This window comes from Festucalex cinctus, chromosome 14 (assembly GCF_051991245.1).
Source record: "Festucalex cinctus isolate MCC-2025b chromosome 14, RoL_Fcin_1.0, whole genome shotgun sequence".
Taxonomy (NCBI): Eukaryota; Metazoa; Chordata; class Actinopteri; order Syngnathiformes; family Syngnathidae; genus Festucalex; species Festucalex cinctus.
The window spans coordinates 22,451,075-22,463,175 of record NC_135424.1 but is presented as its reverse complement, the minus strand read 5'-3'; the positions used below and the strand labels follow the sequence as shown (position 1 = coordinate 22,463,175).

The 12,101-nt window shown below is 40.5% G+C and overlaps 2 protein-coding genes and 1 long non-coding RNA gene across 4 annotated transcripts in view; 1 reads left to right on the top strand and 2 right to left on the bottom strand.

Moving 5' to 3' along the window:
• Nucleotides 1–12,101, bottom strand: part of LOC144001471 (uncharacterized) — a 185,964-nt gene that overhangs the window by 156,887 nt on the left and 16,976 nt on the right. The gene's annotated exons all lie outside the window — the stretch shown is intronic.
• The window catches only part of pla2g4f.1 (phospholipase A2, group IVF, tandem duplicate 1), a 28,814-nt gene that overhangs the window by 5,562 nt on the left and 11,151 nt on the right, over nt 1–12,101 (top strand). Inside the window, exons 4-16 of the mRNA XM_077496202.1 lie at nt 2,073–2,201; nt 3,503–3,537; nt 3,618–3,660; nt 4,480–4,552; nt 4,683–4,819; nt 4,959–5,090; nt 6,982–7,022; nt 7,583–7,625; nt 8,872–8,926; nt 9,214–9,338; nt 9,569–9,661; nt 10,918–10,952; nt 11,114–11,252. Coding sequence (XP_077352328.1) covers nt 2,073–2,201; nt 3,503–3,537; nt 3,618–3,660; nt 4,480–4,552; nt 4,683–4,819; nt 4,959–5,090; nt 6,982–7,022; nt 7,583–7,625; nt 8,872–8,926; nt 9,214–9,338; nt 9,569–9,661; nt 10,918–10,952; nt 11,114–11,252 — 1,080 coding nt within the window. The remainder of the gene's footprint in view (nt 1–2,072; nt 2,202–3,502; nt 3,538–3,617; nt 3,661–4,479; nt 4,553–4,682; nt 4,820–4,958; nt 5,091–6,981; nt 7,023–7,582; nt 7,626–8,871; nt 8,927–9,213; nt 9,339–9,568; nt 9,662–10,917; nt 10,953–11,113; nt 11,253–12,101) is intronic.
• The window catches only part of vax1 (ventral anterior homeobox 1), a 51,503-nt gene that overhangs the window by 32,756 nt on the left and 6,646 nt on the right, over nt 1–12,101 (bottom strand). The window lies entirely within an intron of this gene.

Sequence of the window (12,101 nt, the reverse complement as noted above, 5' to 3'; positions counted from 1 at the left end):
TTTCCGACCGTGGACCACAGTTCGTCTCCCGTTTCTGGACGCAATTCTGCAAAGCCCTAGGAGCCAAGGCCAACCTGACGTCAGGATACCACCCGGAGGCCAATGGGCAGGCTGAAAGATTGAACCAGCAACTCGAAACTGGACTCCGATGCCTCGTCTCCCAGAACCCGACTACCTGGAGCACTTACCTGGTTTGGGTCGAGCTCGCACATAACTCTTTACCCACATCTGCCACAGGTCTCACCCCGTTCAAATGTGTCCATGGCTACGATCCCCCATTCTTCGCCGAGCTAGAAGAGGAGGCAACGGTCCCCTCGGTTCAGGCCATGGTCCGTCGATGCCACAAAGTCTGGTCGGCGGCCCGGATGGCGCTTCAACGCCAGGGAGACCGGGTAAAGAGGGCCGCCGACCGGAAGAGGAGACCGGCGCCCGACTACCGCCCAGGCCAACGGGTGTGGCTGTCTGCCAAACACCTTCGACTCAAGGTACCATGTCCTAAGCTGGCCCCGCGATTTGTGGGGCCTTTCCCTGTTACCAAGACTTTAGGTCCAGCTGCCGTTCGACTCCGCCTGCCAAGATCCCTCAGAGTTCATCCTACATTCCATGTCAGTCAAGTCAAACCGGTCCACGAAAGCCCACTTGTACCCTCCGAACCCGACCCACCCCCCCCAGAGATGGTTGAAGGCGGCCCCGTTTACAAGGTCAGAAAACTTTTAGATGTTCGTAATCGGGGCCGCGGGAGGCAATACCTTGTCGACTGGGAGGGGTACGGCCCGGAGGAAAGACAATGGGTCCCCTCCCGGTTCATCGTTGATCCCTCCCTCATTGACGACTTTTACGCTGAGCACCCTGACATTCCTGGGCCGTCAAGAGCCGGCCGTTGAGGGGGGGGGTACTGTCACGCCGCCACCGGCGTGACGGCCCATGCTTTTGTTTTGTTATCCATGTTTCCCGTTTTACTTTGAAATCCTAACTCTCCTCTCACCCCAGGTCACTTGCCCTTCCTGCCGCTCACTCATTACCGGTCCCCGCCCATGATTATCACCACCTGCCACCAATCAACCCACACAATAAAAGCCAGCTGCATTCTCCCCTCAGTGCCGAAGTGTCACCGTCAGTGCATGGAAGCGTCCACAGTCCTTATGTCCCCGTTCATGTTGCCTAGCGTTGTTGCCTTGTTTTTGTGCCTTTTCCTCCCTTTTGGAGCGCCTTTAGTTACCCCTTTTGCCTTGTGCCCTTTTTCCTCCCTAGCGGAGCGCTTTCTGTTGTCCCCAGTACCTTTTGCCTGTTTTTTCCTCCCTAGTGGAGCGCTTTTTGTTCTCCACTTTTTCCCCTCCCTGTTCTCCTCTCAGTTTGAGAGGAGACCTCTGTTGGCCGGAAATAAACCTGCTGCCTTGGTGGCCTACCTCACGCCTGCGTCTGAGTCCTACCTGACCCCGCCTTGTCAACTATAAGGTGCACCACATTATAAGGCGCACCTTCACTGAATGACATATTCTAAAACTTTTTCCCATATATAAGGCGCACCGCATTATAAGGCGCACCTTCAATGAATGACATATTTTAAAACTTTTTCCATATATAAGGCTGGGGTTACGTTATGCATCCATTAGATGGTGCTGCGGTAAAGGGAATATCAACAAAACAGTCAGATAGGTCAGTCAAACTTTATTAATAGATTACAAACCAGCTTTCTGACAACTCCATTCACCCCCAAAATGAATAAACAGCGTGTTTTATTATTTTCTCTGAGGTAAAGTATTAGTATTAGCGAGCCATCCAAGATGGTGGGATCTTCTGCGCATGCGCGTCACCGATCGTGCAGGGTCACCGATAGCGTCTTGACAGCGAGACCTGTTGTGGCTCAATAGTGATCCATATATAAGGCGTATTGGATTATAAGGCGCATGGTCAGCTTTTGAAAATATTGAAGGCTTTTAGGTGCGCCTTATAGTGCGGAAAATACGGTACATTTAAAACGTAATAAAAGTATAACTTCAGTATGTGTGTAACTATTAAGTATTAAAGTCTTACAGTTACACTCAACTGCTAATACTGTGCTATGTTCACAGACTACTCTGCAAATACATCTGTATGATGAGGACCCCATTTATGATGATGTGATTCAAAGACTCATGTTTGATATCAGCACTCTGGAAGTGGGGAAGAAGGAAATCAAGGAATTTGCCATCGAGCCTCAGGTACAATAAACAGGCAACAATTATCCATGATGATCATAAAACAAAGAAATATTCCAAAAATCATTTGGAAGAAAGTAATAAACCTGTGTTCGAGGATTCCTAACAACTGTTTCATTAAACAGGCCCACATTTCAGACTGAGTAGTACATTTGAGAGTAATCTGAGACAAGATCATCATTATTTCAGTAATTCTACTTTTTTGTGATAGCATTATTTGGTGGATGGGAAACACTGATCCAGTCATAATTTTCCTAAATAAAGTTAAACCAGTCTTGTTTGAAAGTGCTACAAATAAAGATGACTTATGTGATGCAGATTGACTGGCATGTTTCATGTTTCATATTCATCGGGGTGGAGTGTACAGTACATTATTAGTATAATTAACCACTGATGATAGTCATATATGAATAAGCTCATCTTATGCATGAAGTTCATTCAATAAACCTCAATGTACAACCTGATCCTTCCCAATAAATTTCAGACGAACTAGCAAGCTAAGTAATGCTGACCCCGCCACCCCCACCGCCCGCCACCCACCCCCCACCCCCCACTGTGCTCTGGCGCAGGTAGATGTTTGTTGTTGACAAGCAAGTTGACACTAGAAAACTAAAAACTATGCGAGTTATTCCCTCCTACTGTAGCCTACTAGATCAGACAGCAAAGCACAGTAGCCGAGTGGTTATCAGGTCTTCATCACGGTTCCAAGGTTTGGGGTTTGAACCTCCTGTGTTGCATTTTCATGTTCTGCCTATGCTTTTGTGGGTTTTCTCTGGGCAGTCCAGCTTCCTTCCATGTACCAAAAGTATGTTTCTTAGTTGAAATGATGACTGGCATGAATGTTAGTGTGAATGATCATTTGTCAAAATGTGCCGTATGGGGGTCTGGCCAGTGTCAACTGGGATATGATCCAGAACTTGTACAGCAGTATAGAAAATGGATGGATGCACTAATTGACAAATTAGCATTTTTTACAATTTATAAACAAAATATATTAATTACCTGATATCCATTGATTCATACATTTGCTATACCACATACAGTATGCTGTCACGGTCAGTCGCAGCTTATCGCAGTTGACATTGTGGAAGAGGCAGGGTTCAGTCTGGACTGATCGCCAGTCAATCAGTCAATCCCAGTGCAGGTATGGAAAATCCTTGCAAGCATGGAAAGAACATGGAAACACCCCACAGGAAGGCCAAAGATTTAGATTTAAAACCACTACAAATAATATAAACGGGGGAAAAAAAATAGACATCTTGATGACAGACTTCCATGACAATTTTTCTTCTTAATGTTTAAAGGGTAAACTTTGGATTGCATTTGAGCTGCGGGAAAGGTAACTTTTTTTTCTTTTATTCTATAGCATTTTGCCTGACAATGTGTGGGCTTTGTAATCCTTTGCTTTCTTTTCTGTAGTACTACAAAAGCTGTCAGTCCCCGCAAGGAGAGTCACTTGGGGGTAAGAAACTGCAAATGTAGGCCAAAAAACTACTGTATACAGTCAAGCCCGAAATTTGTCATACCCCAGAAAATTTTGATTGTTTTTGCTAGCATTTAACCAGCATTTTTTTCTTGGATTGGAAATGGCACAGGTGTCTCACAGAAGATAATGTGAATAGAATCTTGTACAATAGGATCACTGTGTAAAAAAAATACATGTCTCAGCTTTTATATACATTTGAACAAATAGTGTCACATCCAAAATTATTCATACCCTTTGCAAACTGTCAAAGACTATTGGGGGGGAAAAAAAATCGAAATTTTAAACTATTTCAAATCGTTTAAACTGTTCTAAAGCATCATAATTATCCTGATTGATTAGGAAAAGCTGCTTATCACCTCAAAATCAACAGGTGAAAAACACATAGCTCTCTGCAGCAGGTCTGACTGTGGATAGTCATGGTCCAGGCCACAGGAGCATACTGAGGGTCCACATTTGCGCATTGTGGCTGCTCACAAAAGAGCGATAAGGCCATGCTGAAATGTTTTGAAGTGCCAGAATTTCCAGTGGCTACTGTGTAAAATAGTCTTACTTAGTACTTAGTAGTACTGGGCAAAATTGTCTCTTAAAATAGTGAGAATGCTTCAAAATTGTTGCATTCTACTAACTCACCACAAGATGGCGTAAAAGCCAACGCCCCGTCACTTTAAATTATAATAACAATAAGCAATATTTGCCTGATGATGCTGCCTAGTTAGTAATTCTATCAATTAAAAAAATGTAAATGGTAATAGGTGGTGGTATTGTTCCAGTTATAATTGTTTCCTCATTCAACAGAAAGAAGTGGTTTCTTATTGGAAATTAAATGTTACCATCATCAAAGCCAAAACACATTATTCCAACGATTACCGTAAGTACAGCTTCGCCTTCATGTAATTTGAAGTTTAAACATTGATTATGTATTGCTACTTTTGGAATGGACAGTTGATTACGTTCCAACATGATTCCGCATGTTTCTTCCTCCCGTTTCCACGTTACAGTTTCAGCCCCAGACTATTATGTCACTCTTCGTCTTCCTACGGCAACTGCCAGTGCGTTCAACACAAAAACAGTGGCCAATAACTACAATCCAGAGTGGAATGAAACATTCACCTTCAGGGTCCCCTCCCATCTGAAAGTAAGTCCACAGAAAATAAACCGACATCAGATGAAAGGAGGGACTGTTTTAAAATAAAATATTTTTCTAAAGTATTGTGCTACCATTTATAAAGGCTATGTAGATGTGGAAAAATAAAGAAAGTCCAATGTTTCTCCAGAATATTTTAGAGATCACGTTGCATGACGAGGACCCAATTTTACAAGATGACCTCATTTCAACCATTCTGTTTGACCTCAGCACCCTCACACTTGGGAAGAAAGAAACAATGGCATTCACCTTACATCCAAAGGTAAACGCAAACAATAGTAACATACTTTTTGAGGTCTCACTCTCTGCCTCGTCTCTGTCTCATGGTTTATTCTCAAGCCTAACCCTGCTTGGACAGCAGTGTTTCATCCATTCAAATTTCCATGTACTGTATTGTGATTGGTTGAAACCAGGTTTCAAGTATTGAAAATACGTCTGAATGTGGTGTCTTCTTATAGTGTATGCCCTGGCTACAACGCTACCCAGTTCTTCACCTGTCATTGTTACATTTCTGCGTTATGGTGTTTGTTTTGACCAGTTGTTACCAGTTCTTTAAAAAAATAAAAATAAAACACACACGCACCAATTAATAATACTGGACCTTTTTTAGGGATCCTCTTGCTGACACAAATTTGAGAAAAAAATAAAGTTCTTATTTTTTTGTCAGTGTATTTCACAATAGTTAAACAATACTACACTTGGAGCATGTCTTTCTATTGGGTGCGTTCAAACACACATACACCGAGGGACGCAGCCAAATATGACCAAACTGTTGTGTCTGTGTGCGTTCGGCAACTAGTTTTCATAAGTGGATTATGTTGGGCTACTGGTTTTAAATTCCTGTTCTAGAGTCACAAAGTTGCACATGCAACTGCCCAAAAAAAAAAAAAAAAACTTTCCTCTTTTGATTAACCTCTATCAATTAGTCAATGTGTTCAAATTATACCTGTTTATATCATGTATCTTCTGATTTCAAAAACAAGGATGAGTGCCAACTAGAGCGACCTGATTTTCAAAATTTAAAACCGGGACACTACAATTTCACTGAAAATCAAATATGAAAATAAATTCTTACGTGTATAACATGTGTATTCTTATGTGTATAACAAATACAATTGCGAGTCAATCTGGTGACTCGTGGCTGTGTTACTTTAGCTGTTTGTTTTCGGTGCGAACACTCCACATTGAAGCGAAGATGCAAGCTGATAGGTGCAGTCGCAGTTTAAAAAAAAAAAAAAAAAAAAAAAAAAAATCAGGGCTCTTTGTACTCATCTAGTTTCGGTGAGAGCATGCATGATGTAGAAAGCTTTAAAGGGGCTGTCTGCCGGATTCACTCAGGAAAATGCACTTTTTAAATACAGGATGTACACACTAACTTTCTCTCAGTCTACACATCTGTGTTTTTGTTAACCTTTTGTGGTAATTTCGTCCTAAACACCCACCTCCTCAGCTTGTATTTTGCCATTTTGTGTTTGTTTTGTAAACAGCGGGACGTTTCAGTGGAAAGACAGTGTTTACAACCCTCCAGCCAATCTCAGAGCGGGGGACACACACGTAAGCTTCTGTGAGTGAGTGAGTGAGTGATAAAAAAAAATTCGTGCGTGCTTTCAAATTGCCGCAGGAGTGACGTCACGCAGCTGACACATTATTCGCCCGGCCCCGTTTGCGACACGCCACCCCCCGCTCTGCGATTTGCTGGAGGGTTGTAAATACTGTCTTTCCACAGAAACGTCCCGCTGTTTACAAAACAAACACAAAGTGGCAAAATACAGGTTGGGGAGGTGGGGGTTTAGGACGAAATTACCACAAAAGATTAACAAAAACACAGATGTGTAGACTGAGAGAAAGTTAAAGTGTGTACATCCTGTATTTAAAAAGTGCATTTTCCTGAGTGAATCCGGCAGACAACCTCTTTAATATTATAGTAAACTCTGCAATGCACCTTAATGGTCGGTGCCCTGAAAGTCCGTCACTGTGGCTCACCCTCATTAACTCACTATGAGGCGTGTGAGCCACACAAGAGAGTCATTATCCCTACTGTTTTTTTTGTTTTGTTTTTTTACTGAAAATGTCTCTATATCTATAATATTAAGAAAAAACACTCTTATTGTCTCAAAAATAACATATTTGCATGTTTTGTTTTCTTTTTTTAGACAACGGACCACATTTTAATACAGTTTGAAATGCTCCAAAGGTATCAGACTTGACTTAATGTATATTGCAATTTGAATTAACATTGGCTTGCATGAGAGGAATATAAGTTCCAGGACTGATGTCACAAAACATATCATCGCCATACCCTATCAGGCAGAATCCTCATTTCTACAAAACAAATGCTTTTCAAGAAAAAAATAAATAAATAAAAATGGCATTTTGGAGGTTTCCGTCTTTCAACACAAGCAGATTCCAATCAACAGGATCGGTATCAGGCTTATTCCGAGCTTGTTGATGAGCTGATCATATACCAACTGTGCTAGAGACGGGAAACATCCAAAACCTGCAGGACTCCGGCCCTCGAGGACCGAGTTTGCCCACTACTGTATTAGGGGATAAGGACATTCGGCCACGAGTTGTCCTCCAGTCTCTTCTCGTGAACTGACAGGCTGGTTGATTGTCTGGCTCACATTAAAGCAGAAAACTCTGTTGTACTTTGGATTTTCAAATATACTATATCTTTTGTGACAACAGTCCCCAAATATTACTATAAGTACTGTGTATGGCAGCAACTACCTCCTCTTTTCTTTTTCTTTTTAGTGAGGAACCACCTTGTGAATATCTCAGTAATGGCATCCTCCTGGTAAGTCACATCAAATCCACACTCAAAACAGGACATAGGAGGGCCCTATTTTTAAGCCCAGTGCGAGTCTCAGTCTAGTGCTAACAATGTGCATGGGTGGAGTTTTCTTTCTTGGTATTTTCGTAGACGGGCACAGTAAGAAATATCAGTTTGTCCTTTGTGGAGTAAATAGCTGACTTGATTCTCGGCCAACTGAAGCGGCTCCCTTCATTCCCATGATATTCAGCTCAGCAGAGTTGCACAGTTGACATGGCAGAAGCACAAAGCTGTGGTGGTGGTGGTGGGAATAAACGCCAGGCAAACTCCATAGAAACAAAGGTTGCCATTATCAAAAAGTTAGACAGTGAAGATTGAAGAAAGGATGGCTGATGTTGCAAATACCTAGTCCGAAATCCTCCATCTACCTGTTCTCTCTCCTCCACCACATACATAGGCATAAGGTGTAGAAGAAGAACATTTAATAGTAGAAGAAGAACTTCTTGTCAAAGCAGAGTAAGCTCGAGGGAATTTAATTAGGGTCGCATTTTGCTTGACTTGTATTAAATAGAGAATAAAGGCTCGTTTTGCGTTTTTCAATTTCCAGTCTTAAACGAGAAACAGGAGACTGCTCGTCCAGTTCATTGGAGACAGCAACACTGCCTCCTCGTGGACGGAGGAGGAACGGGCCTCTATGACACGTGAATAGCTGAGGACTTGAGTGCGTGAATCACTGATCTGAATATATGACTGGATAGCCAATAGCCCATACACGCCCGTGCAAGCCATTTTGAGATTTAGCTCAATAGTACAAAAAAACGATGACAAAAGTATTCAAATATTTACATTGCACTGACATCCCAACATTGCAATGCACAAGCACAACCTAGATATTTTATTTATTTATTTATTTTTTACTTAAAGGCAGTGGTCCCCAAACAGTGCCACTGATCGTGTGAAGGCACAGTTTGAAGGCCTAGGAACAGTTTTTATTCCTCACCACTTCAACATCAATGCCTCTAAGAATCAGAATGCCCAGCTAGTTGCGCCGGTCGACCAAATACCCAAACACTGTAAATTAAACTTGCTCTGGCATGAAATGAAGATGCCCCAATTTCTACACTGGGCACACATGCGGCTGTCTATGAAAATAAGGCCCTTATTGTCTGAGTTCCATCATATTTAAGTAGGTACTAAAGTTGCTAGTGGTCATCTTGGCATGTATTCATTCAGTAATATTTACGGTATTTCTAACATGTCTTTCCTTTAGGCTGCACCATTCTCTGTTTTGGACATCAATGTTGACAAGCTATTAAACAAATCTGGTATTGTATGTTAAGAGATTTTTTTTTTCCTCAACAATATGACTTTGTTTTAATTTAGTGATGATATTGGTTAGCTCAAATCTGCCAATTCATATAGCTACTTCACATATATTGATAACTGTTTCATATATAACAGTTAGGACAATTATTATTATTAATAATCCACACACTGTTGGATGCTAGCAGTGGTGATAAGTTGATAACGTTTGAGGTTTTAAGAAATATCCAACTTTTACAAGTGATGCAGAGATTTTAGCAGTCAATAATATCCTATATGTTTTCCATAGATTCTCTGGGTAAAGTAATGAAGCTTCGTGGTGCCTGTCCTGAGAATCAGACTTTAGTGGCAAAGGAAGCCACCAAGTTGCGTTTCTACATAAACAGAGACTTGGAGACTGAACTTGGCGTTTCAGTGAGTTTCTGTCAATAAAGTTCTCTGTAGGTTTGTTTTTTTGTGAGAAACTTTCTTACGATGAGTAGATTTTCTTCTTATGACCATTGTCTTTGTATTTAATATTTTTCTATTACATTGAACAAGTTTTGATTAAATTGTGTTGTAGTTCTATTTCATTTTAGACTGCTATTTGTGGATTTTGATGAAAGTGAGTAAAGCTCAATTGAACCTATTTGAATGTCTCTCAGTCTTCTGTTGATGATATCACCACCTCAAGTTCTACAAGGCTTCAGCCACTACCACCGAAGCACACAAGCAACGTTTCCCTTGTCATTGATCAGGTAGTGTGTATCGCACAAGGAACATGCTATTATTGTGTTCAATATTGCATAAACCTTGTTTACAACCACGGTTTATGCACCACATTTTCAACGACACACAAACAACCATAACTGTATGCAAAACAGAACCCTATGGTAGCACCTCACAAGAAAGTGTATTTTCACTTATTTCTATATTGTACAGTATTTTAACCGCGCTGATAAGTAAAAAAAAAAAAAAAAAAAAAAAGAAAACTTACTGAGAAAAGAAAATTTTTATTTTTTTCTTAATTGCATTCCCATTCATTTCAATGGGAATCATTACCTGGCTGTGTTTCCTCGTTATATAACGCGGTCACCTTTCGATGCCTCACAGTTTCGCAGATTTTTTTTCTGTCTGCTATTTTTGCACGCCTTTCTATTAAAGTAATGTACCATTTTTTTTTTTATGAAGGTTGAGAGCATGTAAACAAGAGAGAAATGCTAGAAAATGTTAATAACTCCCTGAAAAAAAATTGTATAAAGTGATTGCTTTTACAACATTATAAAATATATGTAAAAAATAAAGCTGACGACTAATCCAGTTTCCTCAATCTTTATTGATAACAGTTCAGAACACAAGTGGTTCATATGAACATGAACACGTTTGGTGACCCGGTCCTCTCTCTCATGTCCCTGGTACTTTGCATACTCCCAGCACGTCTACCTGAGTAATGACGTGTGATTTCTTGACAACTTTGCAACTTTTTCCGTGCATTCAAAAAAGAAATGACTCGGATTGCGTGACAGGATCTTTTCGTTCCACTTGATGTCACTTAAGAATTGCATTTCATCGCAAGCTGTCATAAGCCTGAGTTATGGTAGCCCTTAAGTGATAGGAAAAACAAACTAACAATTAAAAAATAAATAAAAAAAAATTGTCAAAAAAGTTTTGGGCCGTATTAACGTTAAACTTTTAAATTAAGTAGGGAGCTACAATGGCCCCCAGGCTGCTGGTTTGAGACCACTTCGTTGCTACTTTATTCATACACACAGTTTAAAACCTCTTCATGCAGAGTACACAGTATACTCTACTTTATATTGCCTTTGTAAGTCTTTTCTAAAATTTCCCTTTCAATAATTACATCAATGAGCTCAATGAATCAACTATAAACTAAGAATCTCGGCAAAATCATTTTCAATCAAGTTGATTTCTAATTCAATTTTATTCTCTTTCATTTTTTTGATCCATGTTATCAAGTGACCGTCACTGACCGATGTGTTTTTCTTTGTCACAGGACACAGTGGATTTAAATGTTGAGACACATGAATGGTAAACGTCCTCCTTTTCGCTGTTATACTTAAAATACAAACTTCAATTTTGATGTACCTCTTTTGACAATAAGGAAATTCCTTGTGTGCAATATCTACAAGATTCCATACAAATCCTAATGTTGACTTCAGCTGTTCTTTTATTGTCTTAAAAATCTGCAGCATTGACGAATATATTGCAGTTCGTCTGGATTTTGACATTCCACAACAAGAAAAAGAATATTTGAAGAAGAGAAAGCTCATTGTGGGGCAGAAAATGCAACAGCTCTTTGGCCTGGACTCCCCACCATCACCAGATCAGGTGCGCAACAACTACATTATGATGTAAAAGTCTCAAGCTTCAAGAATACAATATGAGGTTCCGCAGAAAGGTTCCTGGACAGATGTCACAAAATATATCTTTCAAACCCAAACGCCAAATTATGAGTTTTCCACTTCAGTGTGGGCCAGATCATCAACCAAAATGTGTACAATGAGATCCTGTGGTGTTTGCTAGGTGATAGTTGGCTTGTGTCTCCTTCACCTTGACAACGCGCTTGCTCACAACACCCTGAGCATCTGACACTTCCTAGCAGAGAACAATATTGCCGTTCTGAAGCTAATTTTACTACTTACATGCAATTAGCCCTCTAATTTTTCCATGTGTCTGAGCATTCACTCAAATTCCCTGAACATTCCTCGGACCATGGCAAGCAACATCCACTGATTCCCTCACTTTTCTCTGCTGATAGGTGCAATTGTTTTAATTATGTTTGTATTGTATGTTTTTTTTTTATTATTTCTATTTGAATCTAAGTTAAAATATCTTTGAAATACACAGTCAATAAATAATGTAAATGTGTCAATGTTTATCAGAATAAAAATGCCGCAATTGTGAACTGGTGTTGCTTATATAGTAAAAAAATGTGAAAACCAACACCCCTTCACCTTGAAATGACAAAAGCTAGGGCTTTCTTTTGCAAACAGATCTTGCTGAGGTATCTTCTATTTCTTGTCTAAACCAGCAGGAACAGCCTTCCTGTTTACTGGTAGGTTAATACGTTAGCCCTTCCAACTATGCTGAAGGTTGCACCGGCCAGGGTGCCACTGTTGCTGCACACTCCCCCACTCACAGACTTTTTACAATGAGCAAGTGCAGTGTGCAAAACAC